This window comes from Leptidea sinapis, chromosome 35 (assembly GCF_905404315.1).
Source record: "Leptidea sinapis chromosome 35, ilLepSina1.1, whole genome shotgun sequence".
Taxonomy (NCBI): Eukaryota; Metazoa; Arthropoda; class Insecta; order Lepidoptera; family Pieridae; genus Leptidea; species Leptidea sinapis.
This window is the reverse complement of record NC_066299.1, coordinates 2,116,523-2,139,801: the sequence shown is the minus strand read 5'-3', so window position 1 is coordinate 2,139,801 and position 23,279 is coordinate 2,116,523. Positions and strand designations below refer to the sequence as shown.

Genomic DNA, 23,279 nt, shown 5'->3' with positions numbered 1-23,279 from the left:
ACAATACTATATTGCTATCTATACTCACACACGCTGTAATACTGCGTTCAACTATTATCAGACCAAGTTATTGACAACAATATTTACGAGTGGGAGGCTCCTTTGCACAGGATGCCGGCTAGATTACGGGTACCACAGGTGAAGCAGTAATGTGTAAGCATTATTGTGTTTCGGTCTGAAGGGCGCCGTAGCTAGTGAAATTACGGGGCAAATGACACTTATTATCTTATGCCTCAAGGTGACGAGCGCAATTGTAGTGCCGATCAGACTTTGGGTTTTTCAATATTCCTAAGCGGTACTGCATTGTAATGGACAAGGCGTATCAATTACTCAACGTCCTGCTCTTCTCGTCCCTTATTTTCATTAAAAAAAGATCAATCGAAGACTGTACTGTTTTAATTGAAAGTATCGCCCCTTAGCCACTATTTTAAATTAGAAACTATTAAAACAGTGTTACACGTACGTTGCCTCTGTCGCGGTGGTAACGCACGAGCCGCTCCAGTTCGCTCGTGATCATTCGGCCGCGCTCGTCCGACGGCACGGCGATGCAGTAGTCCGTCCCGAGGCCGCCCACTGACGCACACGACTTCACCGAGTAGTGGCACTGCGATTTACATCGGGGATTAATTGGAGACCTTATGACTTAATAATAATTGGATAGCTTATGCTCTCGTATCTTAAAATATAGTAAACACTTAAATAAAACATTTACACCCTAAGCATACTCCCACCTTAAAGGCCAGCAAGGCATTTCTTGACACACCTGTTGTTGCGGATGTTCATGGGCGGTTGCCTCACCTCTCCCCATCCCGTGAGCCTCTTGCCCGTTTGCCCCCTATCATATATATATAAAAAAAAACTTCTAAGGGATTAAAACGCGTGTAATTGTAGCATTTTTTTTTTGCGTAAAAGTTACATTTTTATTTTAGTTAGGTGGTTTCGCCCTGAATACGAGATCTGGAAAGGTCTTGACACTAGTCAGTTAGTCACTGATATCTAGTTGTCACACGCCGATGGTCAGAACTCAGAACTCGTAGATAAGTACCGCCAAAGTAAAAAAAAAAACTTGAGCATTACCTGATGGTGGTCATTCGGGCGGAACCCGAGCGGTCACGGGTCCGAGTCCCGCATCGTTCATAAATTTTGGTTACAAAATTTGTACAAAACAGGATTGTGTTAAATTATAAATGATTTAATTGATTTAGGAAATTCTTGTTGCTCTAATGGAGATATGAGCATGGGAGATGGCATAGGAGAAAATAAACAGCGTTTTGTTAAACTAATAACTATGTATTTATCGTGCTTTTAAAAATACCTTCACCAGTAAACACATCATCATTATCATCATCAGACGGAAGACGTCCACTGCTGGACAAAGGCCTCCCCCAAAGATTTCATGTTTAGGGGGTTTTGCCATAATCGCCCTGCTTGGTAGGCGGGTTGGTGATCGCAGTAGATGGTGGATCCTCAGTTGTTTGTTTCTCTTAGTCGCCTCTTACGTCACTCACGGGAGGAGATGGGGTGGTGCAACACCACACATACTCGAACATAAGCAAAACACACCTGATCGGAGGTGAACATCACGAGATGTCCGGGGATGCTGGTGAGCCCCTTCTCCTTGTACTGCGGGAACTTGTGGTGACGGGCCGCCAGGAACGCATACAGGTTGGAGACAGATCCACCTGGTAAATGAGAAAAGGTAAATAATAACAGAAGATATATACATGAATAGATCATGTAAATAATACCCTGACACTAGTTATGACAGTTACACCGGTCACATAACTGATCACCAATATTATTTATTTTATTTTATTTATAAGGGAAGGGCGCTGGTGTGGTCGAAACGACCATATTAATTATTGTTCAGTTCTGAATCTTGTCACCTTGAGACATAAGATGTTAAGTCTCATTTGCCCAGTAATTTCACTAGCTACGGCGCCCTTCAGACATAGAAATAGGCGCCATTGTGGTGTACATAATCTAGCCGGCATCCTGTGCAAAGGAGCCTCTCACTGGTAAAATATTCAACTATTAATTGTGATAGTTTGTAATATCTGTACTGACCCATATAACAATATAGGTTTATGCTTCTACTCTACGTAAGTTTTCACAAGGTATGCCAAAACTTACGGTAACCCGTCGCCAACTATGAATTTTATATAAATACAATGATGTGTTGTTTTTTGGTTAAGAAGGCGCTGTAGCAAGTGAAATAACTGGGCCAATGCGACGAGTGTTATCCAAGGCCCAGCAGTTATACAATTGCGATAATAACACAATTAACACTTAGATATAATAATAAATACTTGTAATTAGATGTGGCAGGCTCCTTTGCACAGGATGCCGGCTAGATCATCTAGGGTACCACAACGGCGCCTATTTCTGCCGTTAAGTAGTAATGTGTTTTCGTCTGAAGGGCGCCGTAGCTAGTGAAATTACTGAGCATATAAAACTTATCATCTTATGTCTCAAGGTGACGTGCGCAATTGTAGTGCCACTCAGAATTTTTGGGTTTTTCCAAGAATCTTGAGCGGCACTGCATTGTAATGGGCAGAGCGTATAAATTACCATCAGCTGAATGTCCTGCTCGTCTCGTCCCTTATTTTCATAAAAAAAGTGAAAATAATTATGGATAGTTACTTACCTGGTGCAAGGATGGAGTCACCGGTCTTCCAGCCGATCATATCCCTCATCTTCTGCAGCACCACGTTCTCCATGAGGATGAAGACAGGTGCGATCTCGTAGGTGAACATGTTGGTGTTGGCCGCGGCTGTCAGCCACTCACCGGCCAGCGAGATGATGTCCAGACCGCACGAAAGCTGGTTGAAGAAGTGCGGGTGACCTGCGGAGACAGATCAATGAGAACCTGGAACCAGCTGTTTATACAGGATCGATACTTAGTTCTTGTATTACTACTTCATTAAAAGGCATTAAAGGCATTTATTATAGTATTTTATTTATATATTTATTATATTTTCTCAAAATTAATTCCTTTAGAATTCTTTTTGATGTCATTTCTAATATACTAGATACTAATACCGATTCAGAAACAAATGGCGCTCTGAGAGAGAAGACGTGGCTCGAAAAACTCTCCCAGCATTCTATTTTTGCGCTCTTTTTAGTAAAATATACAATATTGTACTATCATTGCTATTGCTATAAAATTATCATAATCTGGTCCAAGGCTGTCCGATCACTTAGATATTCAGCTGTGGAGTAGAAGGAGTTACGACAGAGCCATTTTTTAATAAAGAATTTAAATTTATTTATCGATAATGCCCGAGCAGTGGCTGGGACTTTATTATTAATACATACATTTACCCTTAAAGCTTATAATGTAACTTAGCTTATTAGTTACAAGCAATCCCTTATTTCTAGTGTTATTATAATGAAAATCACCATTAAGAGCAAAAAGGTGACGATTTTTGTGAACGTATATTAAATTTTCATATCAAACTTATTATACAACGGACAGGTGATCTTTTGAAGTTCACGAATATAGCTTTGCCTGCGGTAACGCCACGTGTAATAAATGTGGTGTCATAAAATAACAAATAGACATATGAATATGTTTATAATGTTAGTATAGATAAATCCAGTTAAAACTAGTTTTGATATCGACGTACGTGTTGTAACACAAGATGTTTCCGGATAAGATAGGCCGGCTATATCCGGGCCGGGCGGCTCCGGATGTAATAGCACGCGCCGCTACACCGACAGATTGCTATTGGCTATTGAGTGTTGTTATTGTTTTCTAGAGTTCCTCAGGTTCCTTGGTAAAGTAAAGTATTGCCAAACATAACCATATCTCCTAGCCGACTTTTTTCCTGTAAATACCCTTTCTTGGGACTGTTATCTAATTATGTTGTCGCGCTATTTCTTGATATACTCAATATATCTATATAATATATCCAAACGATTATGTGGACTTGAATTTCCTGAATTAATTGCAGTCTTAAATATTCAAATAATGACCCCTTAGTGTTTCAATGAAGCATGGGCGACGCGACGGTGACTAGAGAATAGACGACCGTGTTCCCTCTCTCCCTCTCTCCGAACAGCACAGGAATCACAAAATGATTACTTATTTAAATCGACACCAGATTCAATTAAAAAAATACATGAACACACAATGATATGCTAATTGAATGCGTAAGTTGGGTTTAATATTGTTTACTGACGCTCCCCCAGACACTGCGGCGGATGATAAACACCCCCCAGGGACCGGAATTGAAGGGGAGGGGGGCTATCCCGCCCCTGCGTATCTCTTGACACTTTTTTATAGCAGATAAACTCGTGTCTGGCCTTTTAATATCCGCTGCGATAGAAAGAGATTGATAGGATGGGAGTTGGTGTTCTATGCTTTTAACTTTTATTTATTTTGTGTTTTGATATTATTTTTATCGAGTAGTACATGTGCATTATATTGACTTGCATTAATTCTTATTTATCAAGAAGTTATTGTTGTAAGAGAAAATATAAATTCTTTTAATTCCATATTAGGCTAAAAATTTGATTGTTACGGGACTAAACATTAATTAATAGTTATCAATTAATACATTGAATACTGATTGCATATTTCAGAAAATATAATGACTTGGTTTAATAAATTCTATATTGAATCATTTCTCAAAAATTAAATATAAATATAAAAACGCAATTTTGCAACTGTTGAAGTGACAGCAGATGTCTTTTTTTTTTATGATAATAAGGGACGAGACGAGCAGGACGTTCAGCTGATGCTAATTGATACGCCCTGCCCATTACAATGCAGTGCCACTCAGGATTCTTGAAAATTTCATAAATTCTGAGCGGCACTACAATTGTGCTCGTCACCTTGAGACATAAGATGTTCAGTCTCATTTGCCCAGTAATTTCACTAGCTACGGCGCCCTTCAGACCGAAACACAGTATGTCTATATTATATGGTATTAATCAACGGTTAAACCTCGGTTAAAATAATCGTCTGTTTACGGGCTGCAAGCATTGGTTTAACTGGGGTGAACGATTAAGATGAAAATCAGTTGTTCAAATGATAAACAGCCATTTTAAAAGTCTGTTTACTTCGTCGTTAGTCTTTAAGCCAATCCTTTAATGCCACTGGGGACCACATTGCATTTTAGAAGTTTTAGCAAGGAACCCAATTCCGCTGGTTTTACAATCTCTTCATTTAATTCATCTCATCTACATTTTTGACATTTGACACGGTACCTTCACGTAAATATTTAGTTTTCTTCTTTTATTTAATAATAGATTATCGGCGCTAAGCCAGTACAGATCATAGTTTTCTCCATCATATGAAGCTCGGTTTCTTTACACTTATATTATGAGTGTCATTCATGTATCGACCTGGACACTCAACAAAAATAATCCACAATCTACAGTCTGAATGTACGTGGAAGAGGTTCCTTGAAAACCGCACTGTTAAAAAATGCCACACCTAGATGTTGAGGATTATATAAAGGTGTGATACTAAATTGGTGACAGCTCCTCGGAACATTCTGAGTACTGGATCCTTGGAACAGCTCTGCCTTGCACACGGTCAAATCTTTCCAGCTGGTTTGAGGATGCATATTTGGATGCAGGTAGTGATCCATCACGTCAAAAAACAGCTCAAAATCAATTCCTTTCGACAATAGATGTAGTTCATCGTAACCCCAAGGGTCGCGGTGTTTGAATCAATTAAGAGTAGGTACATTTTGTGAATGAAGTTCAGCAGTTGAATAGTGTTAGTTAAGGAATATAACTCAATCAATACGTGATCCGGCTGTTAAATAACATGGTGGAACTCGGCTGTATAATAATATTAATACACTAGCTCTACCAATGTTTGAGGTTATAACAAATTGTTACCTAGAATTACGATATTCAATACTTTTTATCTTAGATGGTTTACGTCTAGATCAGATAGATCATCACAACAGGCCAGGTTTATGACTTTAGTGTGCATGACAGTTACGTCTTACTCTCGCGATTTGTTAGGCAATTGTTCTAGTGTGCGAGCGTTGCAGAAAATAGAGGTTAACAGTTCACCGCTATTTTTGTCGACGTGTTCACAGCTGCCACAGTCTATCTAGCTCATATATTATGTATATATTAAGTAAAAAATAAAGTTTAATGTGTTCCAGAGAACGTTTATTTTATGTTGACATGTTGCAAATATGTTTGAAGGTATTTTGTAAAAAATATTTAATGGACATGAGCAACGAAGTCCGCACATACTCAAGTACAAGTACCTAACTTAATTTAAATACGCAAGTTATTACCACTAGAATAAAATATATAATAAAGGGAATTTGCAGAAAGAGTAGGTAGTTTGACATTGACACACTTTTACACAAATTATCATGCCCCAAATTAGGCAAACCCTGTGTTATGGGTTGCAAAACAACGATATATTTAATACAATATACTTACTTACACATACATAAATACATATAAACATCTATGACTCGAAACAAACATCTATATTCATCATATAAATGATTGCACCTACCGGGATTCGAACCCGGGACAATTATTATAAGTATGGCTCAGGAAACTTCCACAAGCCTAAAAGGTAAGTTAAACGGGAACAAAGAAATGAGAATTAAAACCGTCGAAATGAGATATACCCGATTGTGTCATAAGCAAGACAGATAAAACACACAGCCATCCATAATAAAGCACTGTTATCTGTATCCGAACTCCCAGGAGCCTCAACCCCGCGCCTCACAACATATCTGTCAGAAACAATATTCCGCGCTTCAACGCAACCACTCCGCCATTCATAGATTGAGGTTATATATATTACGCGGCACGCGTCGCTGTCAAAGTGACAATCAGCCGATATTGTTGCGGTCCGTGTATTTAGCTGTGGGTTGGTGATTGTTTGTGAATAAAAATAAATAGAGGCTCAACTTGATTCGCTTGGTGTATCTCTAGTTGATTTTTTTTATAAGGGACGAGACGAGCAGGACGTTCAGCTGATCTCAGCGCTCAGGACTCTTGAAAATCCCAAAAATTCTGAGCGGCACTACAATTGCGTTCGTCACCTTGAGACATAAGATGTTAAGTCTCATTTGCCCAGTAATTTCACTAGCTACGGCGCCCTTCAGACAACACAGTAATGCTTCACTTTTTTTTTATTTCAATAACAAACATTACTGCTTCACAGCAGAAATAGTCGCCGTTGCGTTACCCTTAATCTAGCCGGCATCCGGTTCAAAGGAGCCTCCCACTGGTGAAATTATTATAATTGCAGATCGTTTTAGAAAGATACCTCATTTAAACTTTATCCTCATTTAAATTTAAACCTCATTTAAATTTCGCCCTTCTGACCGAAATACAGTAATGTTTACACATTACTGCTTCCCGGCAGAAATAGGCGCCGTTGTGGTACCCATAATCTAGCCGGCTTTCTGTGCAAAGGAGCCCCTCACTGGTAATTCTAAAGTAAATCTCGTTATGTAGAAAAGGCAAACTATCAAAATTACAACATATTAAAAATTAATACAGATTCTAGGACTACTTAATTATAGGTATACTGGCTATTTGGCGTGACATTACACTTTACAGTACCTACCTACCCATTAATTAGTTATTGCCAGCGTATATTGCATTGTCATTTGATATTTTAGTGTTGAACCGATTGGAATTAAAACAAGAACTAAATACCAAAGAGGGCTTGCCACAATACATCAGTGAAAAATGCATTCTTGGCATCGGATAGATTAGCTTCGGTTGAATCTACAACGAATATCAATTATATATTAGGCAATGTACAAATTACCAACTAATAAAAATACATTTATACAAAAATGCACCATAAGTGATTAGGTTTTTTATACTTAGTGATAAGTGTAAAAACAATATTTACCCATTATTACTCTATTATATCCGACTCTAATTTAAATGTGGACCTGCATTACGTTTAAACAATTGTCTCCATTTTGAGATATGTAGGTACCAGAACTAAATATATACAGTAATATACACAGAAATAAATCGGAAAGATGTATAAATTACTCTTTTATATAATTTAAATTGACGCAAAATTAAGCAGTAAGATCAATTGTTTGGTATCTCTTCTAGACCGGGAATTTTTACTACCTATATCAGTATGAGCATAAATCTGCACCTTAGAGATATCGAGCATTTTATATAAGTGAACTATCAGATATAAATAATATTAAGAAGCCTTGCTGTTGCTTCAGTAGATTGTGGTCAGGTTGTCCATATCAAGTTAGTTGGCGATACGTCCTAGAAATACTTTTTTTATAAACTTTGAAGCATATTTTGAAAACGCAATCTTTGAATTAACATTAAAATAAACATTTAAAAAAAATATCCCAGTATTATTGAAACACCAGAACTCTTATAGCTACGATTTTAGTAATTGTTAAGACCGACTCACACTCGACTAGTTTTTAAACTTGCTTCCTACGAGGGTAGTTTTCCATCTGACAGCTATCGAAAAAGTTAATACCGAGTGTTGCCCTCTCCGGGAACTGAACACCACCTGACTTGCCGGAGTGGAATTAATTGTTGCCCCATCTGTGCGTTGCGTAGGGGATTATATTAAATTCCTTTTGACGAATTAATATTATTTTTAGAGCGGCAACCCTCAATTCTGTTTGTTGATGGACTTTTAACTGTATTGCAATGGAATAAAGCAGAGTTATGCATGTATTCCGTTTGAGATTTCGATACTCGTATACTGGCGTGTCAGCTTGATATATTGACTAAGAGAACATAGACAGAACATACGCACACGAATTAAGTTGACACAGCCTCGCAATAATAAAGAATTCAGATGGTAATTGATGTCTCGTTCTAGGTACATTAAAGTTATCCGTTGAATAAAATCTGTGAATGGGACTGCTGCCATTATACTATTTTCGCTTGAAAAGTTAATAAAATCAGAACTGCAGGAAGGGTTCGAAAATTCCCAAGATTGGTAGGTTATTGTTCTATTCCAAAATAGTAGTCAGTAGTGTACAGGATTGCTCTGCATCTAACTTTAGAGTATGTGTGAGTTTTTGTTATTGCTTACTAGTTTAGATTACCTACACGTTTATCATAGCTAGCTTGATGTAGCATCGGATGAGGGCTTATGTTTTCGCAACTAGACTTCTTAATTTCTTGATTAAGTGAAGGGTGGGCTGGGCGATACGATCAGACCATCTCCTTCCAGAAGCTTGGAGCGAGCTCATATATTACTCGCTGGTACAGTAATCTTGTACGGATTACATGCTTCACAGTTTCGTTCAACCAGACAGCCTCTGCACTAAGGGCTGCCCAAATAGCTTTTGCCCAAATTGTTTTTACGAATCATCTATCGTTTTCTCATGTATAGGAATATTTGAGTTTGAGTAACATTTTTTTTGTAAGTATCAATAAAGGGTATAAAAAGCATTTTTTTCATTCCAAATTTAATCTTATGGTATTCCTTTTGATGTCAATTAATGTAAAGTAAATATCACATAGGAAATCAATGGGAGATGAGTCTCTCTAAGAGAAAAGATTTTTTCTATTTTAGATTCTTTTAAATACTTGTATTGAATTGTGAATTGAGATATTTTATTATTATGTTATAAAATTTAAAAAAATTAAGGTAATCAAGATCTTTCTCGAATAGTTCAAAAAAATTTATGGATTCGTTATAAAGTCTGGTAAATTTTCACTGAATTGTTGCCCATGTTCCTTCTACGTCGTCTCTAGTCTATGGGTTGGAAGTATTTGCTTTGAAATTAATGTTCTTGCAATAATGTCCGGGGTTTAAGTTAAAACAGACGTTATTTATGTTTATAGGTCGCAGGTTTCACTCTTACTGGGAGGCTAATGTGGCACTCATTCATTCACTGAGATATTATTCTATATTATTACATTCAAAAATCAGTGAGAAAGTCTTACTGTAAATAATTATACTAGAAAAATCTACTCCATCATACCGTCTTTCATCGTTACCTAATCTAGTTCGTGTTCCAGAGCAGTAGACATAGATTATGGAGTTCCATTAGCCTGTCCTGACCAACTTGTCTCACTTCTTCCACAAGTATCAAACCTTTCATACAAGCTCCCTAGGCGCTCTGTCAACTTTTTCTGTTAATAATTGCCGATATAGAAAGGCCGGGTACACTATGTATTTCATAAAATTGTATGTTGTTTTTGCTTGGGCATCGTGCCGTGTCATCAGTCCACGCTTTTGGCACAGTCTTTATTCAACCATCTTATACCCTGAAATTTGTCTTTTTCCTAATCTGAAAAATCTTTGAGTTTTCTTAAAAGTTAAGTGATTTTAATAACTCTCCTTTTTTATAAGCTTCTCTTTAATTTGCCGTGCTTTATGACGTTCCATAGGGTTCTTATGGTCAACAGACGGTGTGACTATGGATCAAGAAACAAGGAATTTCTTTTTATCAAATGAAAAGTACGTTTTGAAGTAAATAATCATTCAGTTGAATTGAATTAGAAGTTTCAAATCTGAGTCATGCATCAGTTATTCTAGAAGAACCAATAAAGCCACTTTCGAAAGTTAACTTATTTATTTTGCCATCTTTTACTGCTGACGGGTTTATTATTCAGAATATTACAACAGACAAAACACTATTGACTAAAACAACTAAACAACTTATGCAGTATTTGATTAAAGTTTTTCCTTTAATCTATTCTTATAGGAACTTATCACATTATCTTTTTTTTTTATCTCTTATCACAATGGAGTGTATCCGTACTCCGTAATCTCTATCTACTCTCATAGATAGACAGCTGATCTATCAAACTGTGAATGGATAGGGTAGCCATGCGGACAGAATGAGTAGGATATATTATAATAGCTCTTGTGATAGAAAACATAATGAAATAATTATGTTTTTTATTGTAATGCTTATGTGTTATGTTCACGAGGCATTTAATGACTTACGATGTAACAGTCTGTTGCCAGATAGGTGGGCGAACGGACGTTCAGCGAAATGTGATAGTAAACAACAACTACTATTAGTGTTTAAAGATGGAGTTGAAGGAAACTTTGTTAATGAGAGTCAGTGACGAATCGAGATGTCCCTCAAATTGTTAACCGTCAAAGAAATATCTTTATTATTTACTTTGATTTGACTTTAGAATTATCACATAATAATGTGATTTATTTTGTTTGTTTGAATTGTTCTAATATATCTTCTTCTTGGTCGCGTTCTTCATTTAAGAAGGTCGTGTCCGTAATTCAAAGTTTATGTAACGTTGCTCACTAAAGCCTTCCACTCCTTTCGGTCCTCGGCCTTCCTTATTGCGGTCGTAAGTGGTAGGCCTGTGATTGTCTTGATCTCGTCCGACCGGTGATCGTCCGCGTGGTCTTTGCCCTCCACCTTGCCTATGACTATCAGTTTATCTAAACTACTGGGAAGGCGTCGGGCAATGTGCCCAAAATACCCCAAGATATTTTGATAGCAAATTGTAGACAATCTAGTGCCAATGCAAAGTTGATCCAGGATAGACTTGTTCTAATATATTATGTTCTTTTTTAAGTAAATATTTGTTGATTCTTGATTATTTCCTCATTGATTATTTTTATTCTACTAACTTAAATTCCTTTATGAATAGTATTATCATGTCTGCATGGTCACCCCAGCCATTGAATGTAATCCATTGATTTGCGTAGCGCCCGGGCCACTCTAAATCACGTGGCCACTACGAGCCGGATTATCCCGCCACATTGTGTTGTCTGGGGGAAACAGCCGGCTTAAGCCAAGCCACGCTTCTGTAATTAATTATATTTGGAAAATTAATTACGGCAGTTCTTTTGTTTTGTGCGCCCTTGTTCCTGGACGTTTTAAGAGTTTAATGACTGGCGGTTGCAACTGTATGTGTTGTGTGTGAGTGAACTTGTATGATCCAAGATTTCTGAAAGATTTTGCAGTTTTAATCAAATCATTGTAAAAATGTTTTGGCGATTTGATACTCCGATATAACTGTTCCTTGCACAGCTACTTTGGGGAATCACTTGCTGCTGCCAGTAGGTATTCCCAACAGGTACAGCAAAGGGATCTTCTAGTCAAGACCATACTCTGAACTAAAAGGCCGTCAAGGTTTTGGGGATTAATTTAGTTTGCTCCCTCTTATAAAGAAGAAGGTGGATCTTTATCAGTGGGAGGCTCCTTTGCACAGAATGCCAGCTAGTTTATGGGTAATACCACAAGGGCGCCTACCCACCCTGAAGCAGTAATGTGTAAACATTAGTGTTTCGGTCTAAAGGGCGTGCTAGCTAGTGAAATTATTGGGCAAATGAGACTTAACATCTTATGTCTCAAGGTGACAAGCGCAATTGTATTGCCGCTTTGAATTTTTGGGTTTTTCAAGAATCCTGAGTGACACTGTATTGAAATATTATTTTTATTTTATTTATTTAATAGGTACACACAACAGAATTACAACAAATACATAATAAACAAAATAAACTATCAGCTAAATACAAGATAGGCTGCAACTCCACGAGGGTGTGTACACAGCATGTTTAGCATAAATTAATAACTATGCAAATATAACAGTAATAGCGATTTTAAAACTAACTTTAGGTAATGTAGTATTATAAAAGAATAAGATAGAGAGAATATATATTTGGACAAATAGAAGTGAATAATTATGATAGTTATATTAAGATGCTTTTTTAAAAAACTAATTAAGGAATTTATATAAACTAGATTTCCATTTACAAACAGATGAACTGTGGATGTCAGGTACTTCACTGATTTCGAGTAGTAGTGCATTGTATTGACGACAAATTCTATAGATAGGGTTATGGAAGGACACGATATTATTGCAGAACGGAATGATAAAAGGCTGATCATGTCTTGAAGACCGATTGGGAACTCTTAGATGAATATTCGACAAGAGGGAAGTAGAAATTGTGCCATCGAGTATTTTGTATAAAGTCGTTAGGCCATGCAATTTGCGACGACTCTCGAGGCTCAGTAACTTGATGTGAGATAGCCTTTCCTCATATGTAGTCAGCTCCCTTTCTAGACCAAACCTAATCGTCAATACGCGAAGAAGACGTCTTTGAATAGACACAAGCATATCAGTATATGTATTATATTGAGGTGACCAGACAATGGGCAAGAATAATAATAATAATGGGCAAGAAGTATCAATATCCATCAGCTGAAGGTCCTGCTCGTCTCGTCCCTTATTTTCATAAAAAAATAAGGAAAATTGTTACAGCGAAGTGGAGATAATCACCACATTCAAGTGGCTCCTGAGCTCATCCTTACCAACTGTAGGTACTCAATACATATTTGTCTAAACTTTCTATAAGCACTAATACTATTTGATTATAACAACTATTTGCCTCCTTGTAATTTATTTGTTAACTGTCCAAACTCGGAAAACTCTCATCAAATAACATTAAAACTTGAGAAAAATGCAACTAGAATTGAACCTGTGAGCCCTCACTCGAAAAGGAAACAATTATACCGCTCAGTTGACGGGAACAACAAAAAACGCGACCCTTTTATTTGTTAAATGTCCTCGTAAACGAAGAATGTAGAATCTCCTGCACTTCGAATAATAAGAGCGTTGTCTAAATCCATTCAATTTTCTGGCACATCTTGACTGAGCCGCGAACCCTCGGCCTCATCCCCCAATGCTGGCGTCCGGAGCGCTCCACTGAGCGTATGATTCGACAATGCCCTCTTCAACTTTGATGTGAGCTGTTTGTCTGCTAGCACTGTCTGCCTATACTCACATGTAGAAGTAAAACCTAGCTATAGACGCATTACATTACAACCTTTTTAAATGAAAGGGCCTCAAATATTACTCACTGCAAGTTATATTGTATTGTATATCAACGACTACGTGAAATTATACCTAGATACTATTATTTTTTAAGCTTTGTTATTTGTAATCAAAGCGTGAATCTTATCACAAAAACTTTGCTACAATTTGACGTCAAGTTGCGACGTCACCACACTGTAGTGTGTGTATATCTTATTTGTGTAAGTAATATCTTTATACACCTATGCACACAATCATCTCTCCAATTAGTATATAAGCACTTGCATAATATAATAAAGGAACCTATAATCGCAGTCAGACTAATCATTAAATACCCGAACCTCCAACATCGCAACACAACGTTAAGCAATCAAGAAGACTACATCCCCGAGACTTCGGGCAGCCCTGCGTTACACGAGTTCAAATAAATATAAAAGTAGCGACCTGGCTATTTTATACGACGTAATTTATACACAAAAATAATTCAACTTAAATAAATAAATAATCTTTTATGTCAGACGTAAGACATCCGTAGGTTGTTACTATATTAGTTATAATATAACAGTTTTATTATTTTACGTTAGTATTGTTAGTAACTATATTACGAGGGTTCCCTAAAAGTATCGGGAATAGAATATTTCCACTGTTCCTGTCATATTAAAATCTTTTTAATTGACAACTCCTTGGTTTTAAAAATCGAATACCATTTATTTATTTAAAAAAAGATTCACGGTCTTGTCACAAGGTCTTGTCACACTTGTTTAGTCGTTGAGAAAATGGAATTGACTCGAGAAAATTGTAGAGCGATGATTTATTATGACTTTCGAGGTGGTTTCACACAAAAACAGTATGTTGACCGGATGATTTCTGCATTTGGTGATGAAGCCCCATCCAAAACCACAATTTATCGCTGGTTTGCTGAATTGCAACGTGGACGTGTCAAGCTCAGTGATGATCCCCGTCAAGGTCGTCCAAAAACTGCAGTCACCAAAGAAAACGTTGATGCTGTGCGTAAGCTGATTGAGGTAGATCGACATGTGACATACCGCGAAATTCAGGCAACTTTAGACATTGGCATGAGTCAAATATAAATAATCTTGCATGAACAATTAGGTGTAAAAAAGTTGTTTTCCCGATGGATACCGCATTTGCTCTGTGAAGAGCAAAAAGCGACTCGCGTTACTTGGTGCGTCAGAACTCTCGAAAGATTCCACTCAGGATCCTCAAGTTGCTGTATACAACATCGTATCAGGTGACGCATCCTGGATATACGCGTACGAACCCGAAACAAAAAGCCAGTGACGAGTTTGGGTGTTCGAAAATGAGTTAAAGCGAGTTTTTTTTTTATATGTAAGGGGGCAAACGGGCAAGAGGCTCACGGGATGGGGAGAGGTGAGGCAACCGCCCATGGACATCCGCAACAACAGGTGTGTCAAGAAATGCGTTGCCGGCCTTAAAGTGGGAGTATGCTTTTTTCTTGAAGGTCCCTAAGTCGTATCTGTTCGGGAAGACCGCTGCCGGTAGTTGATTCCACAAAGTGGCTGTGCGAGGCAAGAAATTTCGAAGAAAACGCGCGGTTGTGGAATGCCAGACGTCTACGTGATGCGGATGGTACTTTGCACGTAATGTCCGATGGTGGAATTCGGCCGCTGGAATCAACCCGAACAGCTCCTCTGAGCACTCCCCGTGATAAATGCGTTAGAAGATGCAGAGAGAACCCACATCTCTACGCAATGCTAGAGAATCAAGCCGATCGGAGATGACTTGATCGTCGATGATTCGAGCCGCTCTTCGTTGTATGCGGTCAAATGGAAGAAGCTGGTACTGGGGAGCACCCGCCCAGAGGAGAGAACAGTACTCCATGTGAGGCCGAATTTGCGCCTTATAAAGTTGCAGGCGGTGGCTTTTAGTGAAGTACTGTCTCGCCTTACTGAGTACACCAAGCTTTTTAGAGGCCAGTTTGGCCTTCTCTACCAAGTGACCACGGAACTGAACGTCGCTCGATATATCGACACCAAGTATGCCAATACAGGCTGTGGCAGTTAGAGGAGTGATCTCGAATCGAGGGGATACGACAAAGGGAGACTTTTTAGTGGTGAACGCACAACTTGTGTCTTCTTGGGGTTGAATTGGACTAAATTTTGTCGGCCCCATTCCGAGACTTTGCAAAGCATAGTCTCGACTTCAGACACAAGTTTGATCCGGTTCTCGTCGACGCTGTCCCGGGACATGTTGGCACGGCCGGTGTTGGAAGCATCCCCGTGCTGTCGTCTGCATAGCAATGAATATTGCTGATTTGCAGCATATCATTGATATGCAGAAGAAACAGCGTAGGGGATAGCACACAGCCTAGCGGGACACCAGAGTTTATGGGTTTTAAGTCGGAGCACGCACCGTTGATAACAACTTTGATGCTCCGATCAGCCAAAAAGCTAGTGACCCATTTGCACAACTTCTCGGGAAGCCCATAGGATGGCAGTTTCGCTATAAGTGCTTTATGCCACACCCGATCAAAGGCCTTCGCTATGTCCAAACTCATCGCCAACGCCTCTCCCTTCGACTCAACCGCTTGCGCCCATTTATGGGTGAGGTACGCAAGAAGATCACCAGCTGAGCGACCCTGACGGAAACCGTACTGGCAGTCGCTGATCAGCTGGTGCCGCTCTAGGTATCCCAAGAGCTGGCGGTTGATGATCGACTCCATTACTTTGGAGAAAATGGAGGTAATGGCAATGGGGCGGTAGTTGGACGGATCTGAGCGTACACCTTTCTTAGGGATCGGGTGCACTAAAGCCGCCTTCCATAATTTCGGGACTACGCCTGATGAGTAGGAGAGCCGGAAAAGACGGGTAAGGACCGGCGCCAGTTCCGGAGCACATGTCCGCAGCACTATCGGGGGAATGCCATCGGGCCCGCTCGATTTGTGAATGTCCAAGGTGAGAAGCGCCTTAAGCACGGCACCATGCCGATTTTTACCTCCGGCATATATGAATCGCACCGCGGAATATGCGGTGGTGGTGCACCTTGGTCATCCAGAGTCGAGTTGGACGCGAAGAGGGAGCCCAGGAGATCAGCTTTCTCTTTCGCGTCATGGGCCAGCGAGTCATCATCCCTGTGCAGTGGCGGAATGGCTGGCTGGCAGAAGTTTCCTTGGACAGCCTTGGCGAGCGACCAGAACGCACGAGTTCCCGAGGGAAGGCGTGCAAGTCTCTCGCCAATTCTGCCAATGTGCTTCGACTTCGCGTCAGCAATAACTCTTTTGAAGGACCTGGAGGCATGATTGAAGTGTTTTTTAAGTTCGCTGGAATTCACATCTTTAGATACCACTGCATTGACCCAAGCCTGATAGCACTCCTGCTTTCGGCGAGAGGCCATTTTGCAGGAGCGGTCAAACCATGGTTGGGACCTGCCACCGATAGGCACAGAGGAGGATTGAATGAAGAGTTCCATACCTTGCAGTACCACATCAGCAACAGCATCAGCAGCGGCATCTGGATCTCCCAGCGAAAAACAGATCTGCCTCAACGGGTAGGATGCAAAAAAGCACCGCATCTCGTCCCACTCTGCTGACCTATAGTGCCACACGCGGCGACAGCCTAAGAAGCGGGGCCGTTTGGGGCGCGTGATCGGCACGGTGCTCCGGATCAGGCAGTGGTCCGACGATCCCAGAGGAGGGTCAACGGAAACTAGGTAGCCGTCCGGATGTGAGGTCAACAGAAGGTCCAACAGTGAAGGTGTATGATCTTGCACATTTGGGATTCGCGTTGGCGCAATAACAAGTTGCGTCAGACCATATGCTAAGGCGAAGTCGTGAACAGATCTCCCTGCATGATCGGTGGTACGTGAGCCTAGCCATTCGGCGTGGTGGGCGTTAAAATCGCCAAGAAACACGATCTCTGCAGTGGGGATCTGCTCCAACACGGAATCTGTAGCCATTTGGATGTGTTCGAGGAGCCGGTCAGTCTCTGCGTTACCGCTATGGGACCTATACAGGCATGCGTAGATTCGCGAATGGTCATCGCAGTCTACACGCAGCCAGATGATAGATAGGTCCTGTCCTTCAAGAAAACTCAGGCGTCGAGAACAGACATCCTCCCTGACGTAATCGCACACGCCAGCCCGTGGTATAAAGGAGTGTTCCAAATCATATCCGGGTAGGAAAGGTAAGATGAATCAGCCAGGGAGGATATCTGTGTTTCGGTTAAAAAGAGCAGGGCCGGCTTCGCCGTCTCCAGGTGAAAGTGGACGGCATACAACTACTTCAGTAAATATAATAAAAATATAAGTAAAGTAAATAAATTCTCGTTAACAAAATCTTTAAAATCATGGCTAATAGTATTAAAATACGAAGATACAGAAAATGTTCTTAAAATTAAAACTTAATATTCAATTACTAACATTTATTTAATCTTGTGCACAGTTTGACATAACATGACAAATACTTAAAAAAAAAAAAACACACACACACACACAGCACACACACACACTCGCACACACACACACACGCACTCATACACATACACGCACACACACATACCTCTTTTTAGTGAGTTTGCTAATTATGTTTAATAATGGATAGCCTTTCGGAAGGACCTAGCCTCTGCAACTCAGGGTATCCTATCGCAGAGGGTAGGGCACAAAACATTTTGTACCACATATTATTAGTTGAATAAAGGATTATTATTATTAGTTGAATAAAGGATTATTATTAGTTGAATAAAGGATTATTATTATTATTTAAATTTGAGCGAAGCCCCCTGATGTTGCAAAAGTCCACAGCGAGTGTGGAGGAGGGTGGTGAGCCTCCTGCTCTGTTTGCAGAGATCAGCTCAGCTCAGATTTGCCCCCTCCAGAATACACGGGGCAGCCTGGGCAACCACTGTTAGGTACAGGCCCTAATTGTGGACGACCAGGACGGATTCTCCAGGGCTGCATAGCCTGGTACCGTCCTGAAGTAGTCTCGTTTTAGTCTGTGCTGCCATTTGTATTTAGGAGAGGGGGTGTAGGCCTCCGGATACCCCACTCACCGGACGAAACACAGCGGCATAGCCGCTATTTCACGCCGGTTTCGAGTGGGGGAGTGGCATTACTCCGGGCGTGCCGGCCCAATTCGGTTGTGTCCGTGAGGACCCAACATGGCACTACCACTCCTACGCTAGTGGCCACGTTTGTCTTTTGGAGACCCCAACTTCCGAATGGAATGATTGCTTCAATGATTGGTTCCATCGTATGGAAAAATGTGTCAAATTTCGCGTAGAATACTTCCAAAAGCAATAAATACATTTTTAAATAGTACCTAATGTTGTGTCACTTCCTAGATTCTCGTCAGCCTCGCCGCCCTCATATTATCTAATCCGGCCTATGTCTACCTCCACCCAGTGATGTTGGATGAAGCAGTCGGGCCTAGCAGCAATCATCTTACGGATGCTGTTGTCGCTAGCATGTAAGCGCTACAGCAAAGATGCTGCTTTTTTCAGCCTAGCGAAACTCTTTACGAAAAAAGCGATTCCCTCAATTGTATGAAACGTGCAGCCATTGATATATTGACAGATGACGGCTATAATCTTGTAAAAAACGGAGATAGCCGAAACGCGAAAAATAAGTCGTGTGTATGTGCGTCTGCGAACACTTTTGAACGACAACTTGTCAAACTTGACAAAATATCAACTTAAATAATAAAAAATTAGGGGTCTAAGACTTTCGAGGTTCTGCTAAATTTTTCTCTTTAAAATTCAATTCAGTATTCATGTACTTAATTCAATGTTGATTATTGTATTACATGAATACTGAATTGAATCTTATCCATGTTTAATAAGATTTTATTTCATAAAACATGTGCCGGAATGTGTCGGAATCACATTTACAGAGTGCAACCCTCTCGTGTCCGTCAGTCAGCTCCCCTCGAGCCCTCGCGATCACACAAATCAATTAGAGCCACAAATGTAGCGAGATGATTGCCCCATTGTTTACACCTCGCTGCCGGCAAACATCGTCTATCCGTGCCGTAATATTATATTTAAAATGTTCTGTGTAGTTACATTAAAACATATCTAGGAATAAAACAGAATAAAAAAATATAAGGTGACGGTAAATTAATTATGTTTCCGACTTGCTACTATATCCGTATGGAAATAAATAAATAGTAGTTAAAAAAAAACCGTAAAAAGACGCTATTAATAGAATCGAACAAAAAATAGAAAATTTATTTTGAAATTTCAAATTAACATCAATTCCTGCCTCATAGATGATAGATGCAAATTATAGAAATTAACCAAAATCTTATTTTGCAAATTGAAAAATAGCATAATCTTATCAAATTAATGTATTGTCATCAGTCCTCGATAAATCTACGAAGTTTGAACGAAATCTGGCCGTTAAAAGTGGTATGACCCACTTTTCGCGCCCAAATGAGTCGGTTACAAACAAACATACATACAGGTGAAGCTAATAAAAGCGTGTAAAACAGTATCAATCAATAATTAAAAAAAAATCTCTTGCCACAGCAAGAATTACTGGACACGGCCGCCCGATCTTTTATGTTCTTCGACAAAGTATGTGGAAACACTGCACAACGAATTATGGAAAAAGCTGCTTGAAAACCGCACTGTGGAGGACCGTCACACATCCAGATGGTGGGGATTATATCCAAATTTATGGCGTGTCGTGCGAAAGTGAAATTCAGTGGCAGGAATCAGGTGAAATATCTCTTCAGAACACGCCCCGTGATAAATGTGCTAGAAAACATACAATGAAGCGACGTCTCTAAAAAGCTAAGTGACCCAGCCGTCCACAGCGCACTGGGACGCTGACCGCCGTCTCCATACCCACTCTGTGCAAAACGATCATTGCAACTCTGTTTTCCTTTATTTATGTAAAATGAAGTTTATAACGCAACAAACGCGATCAATATTTAAATAAAATAAATCACAAGTTTTTAAGTTTTAACAATATAATGCCCATAATAATTTGATTATATTATGAAGTACATAGCACACTCCGGCTTGGGGCACTGCTTAAAAACCTGTTTATATATTGTTACGCACATGATAAAAAAAGTTTATACTTACCGGTCTTGACCTGGTGCTTGAGGGTAGTCTTGCAGTCCTCGAGAAGCTGCTTGAGCGGCAGGGGATCTTCGGGGAGGTTGAGATCGAGCATCTTCTGCATTTCCTCCGGCATCTTGAACTCCAAGATCTGAAATAGTGCTTGGTTAGCATAACATCTCTAACAACGTAAGAGACATGAATAACTTAACAAATATAGTTGAATATCACTCTCCCCCGTGTCTGTCTGTCTGTTTGTACGCGATAAACTCAAAAACTACTGCACCGATTGTCATGCTGTTTTCAACAATGGATAACGTGATTCTCGAGGAAGGTTTTGTTTAGTTTTTATATATATTTTTGTATACATTAAGGATATTTGATACAGGTATCAGAAAAACTTAAGCCGTCTTAAGATTTAACAAATAATGTATGGATAAATTGAGTATCTTTTATAGTTTTACAAAAAAGTACGCGATGGCATATGTCTATCTCTTAAGTATTTACTACATCCATTTTAATATTTAAAAAAATGGCAATTATAAAGCGGTAATGTAAAAGCTGTTTCTACGAATACAATATTAATACTTATCAGTTTATTTCTACAAAATATTATATGATCATTAATTTGGTTAAAATAAATCCAATGGCTTCAGACTACATATTTCCCGAATACTTAGCTACATTTTTTTCTATTCAAATCAAATCAAAACAAAATCACTTTTTTCATTTAAATTTAACAAAAATTACATCTTTTGTTAAATTTACCACCACTTAGTAAAGGGTTGAGAGAATGAGAAGAAGCGGCAAGAAACTCACTGTCACTCTATTAATAATATATTTTTTTTATGAAAATAAGGGACGAGACGAGCAGGACGTTCAGCTGATGGTAATAGATACGCCCTGCCCACTGCAACGCTGTGCCACTCAGGATACTTGAAAAACCCAAATATTTTGAGCGGCACTACAATTGTGCTCGTCACCTTGAGAGATGAGATTTTAAGTCTCATTTGCCCAGTAATTTCACTAGCTACGGCGCCCTTCAAACCGAAACACAGTAATGCTTAGACATTACTGCTTCACGGCAGAGATAGGCGCCGTTGTGGTACCCATAATCTAGCCGGCATCCGTTGCAAATGAGCCTCCCACTGGGATAATAAAGGAAAAACAAACTGCACGCGGTACTATGTTAGAATATAATCTCCAGCGGGTATGAGTCACACCGAAGAAAAGGAAATATAAATGGATATAAAATAATAAAACCTTGGTTATGTTCACGGACGAATAAAAAAAGAAGGACTCCGCGCCGTGATATTAGCAAGTGAAGCACCTTTATGCTAGTGTGTGTGCGGTTACGGTGGATACCAGATACACAATTTTTCCCCCCTTAAATAATCATATATAAACAAATACTTTTATAGTATTATTTTTACACTTTTTCACAACGCACGACGGCATTTTTAAAATATTGTATTATCGACGCAAACTGAACTGTCACAGACGATGGCAAATCTCAAAATGGCGGCCGATTGGCTTGTATTAGTGTTAGTGCATGCGTGGGGCTATGTATTTACACGTTTACCGGCTTGTTTTGGGTGCCTCACTGATATGTCAGGTGACACGGAGTCCTTATTTTTTTACTCGTCCGTGGTTATGCTATGGTTACAAAGTAAAGTTGAATGAGAAATGATATCCCAGGAAAACTGCTTTATCTTTCGCGTCGTGAACGGGTGAGTATCGATCTTCTGTGAATATACCAAGGCAGCATTTGAGAATGTTTAGAATGCATGAGTTGGAAGGAGCGCAAGTGTTTTCACGATTTTAGTTATCCGGTTCCAGAAATTGAGTGGAAAGAGATGAGATTATTGTGTTGCTCATAATATATGTCCTACTCTTATTGGTGCCATTATAGTGAAACCTTCAATTACCTTTTGGTCAATACGCTGATAATAATATATTAATAATATTGATACACTTTTACACAAATTATCTTGCCTCAAATTGCCTAATTTAGCCAGTGTTATGGGTTGCAAGACAACGATATATTTAATACAATATACTTACTTAAACATACATTAATACTTGATAAATACATATAAACATCCATGACTCGGAATCAAACATCCATCACCGGGTTTCGAAGCCGGGAGCTCTAGCTTAGTAGGTAAGGTCGCTACCCACTCGGCTATATAGGTCGTCACTGAAAAGATAGTTCTTGCCTACGGCAGCGTGTCTCTTACCTTTTCATTCCTATCGTTGACCTGCTGTATGAAGTCGAGCAGAACGTCAACAACCCGAGCCAGGAACTCCCGGGTCTGGGGGTTCGAGTCCTCGCGGTACGGCAGGATAGCTGTAACAACAATAACATTTTTAGAAAATTTATTGAAGTAGGTGATACTTTCCACGTGTTTCGAATCTACACGAGGCATTCTCGGGAGATGTTGACTCTTGGATAAATAAGCCATCTGGATGTGTGGCGGTCCTCCA

The 23,279-nt window shown here is 39.5% G+C and overlaps 1 protein-coding gene across 3 annotated transcripts in view; it reads right to left on the bottom strand.

Moving 5' to 3' along the window:
• Positions 1-23,279, bottom strand: part of LOC126975387 (glutamate decarboxylase) — an 85,831-nt gene that overhangs the window by 16,969 nt on the left and 45,583 nt on the right. For all 3 annotated transcript variants that reach the window (XM_050823266.1, XM_050823264.1, XM_050823265.1), the window contains 5 exons: positions 23,033-23,142; positions 20,817-20,943; positions 2,648-2,845; positions 1,564-1,682; positions 464-604 (listed from right to left, as the gene is read on the bottom strand). In XM_050823266.1, coding sequence (XP_050679223.1) covers positions 464-604; positions 1,564-1,682; positions 2,648-2,845; positions 20,817-20,943; positions 23,033-23,142 — 695 coding nt within the window. The remainder of the gene's footprint in view (positions 1-463; positions 605-1,563; positions 1,683-2,647; positions 2,846-20,816; positions 20,944-23,032; positions 23,143-23,279) is intronic.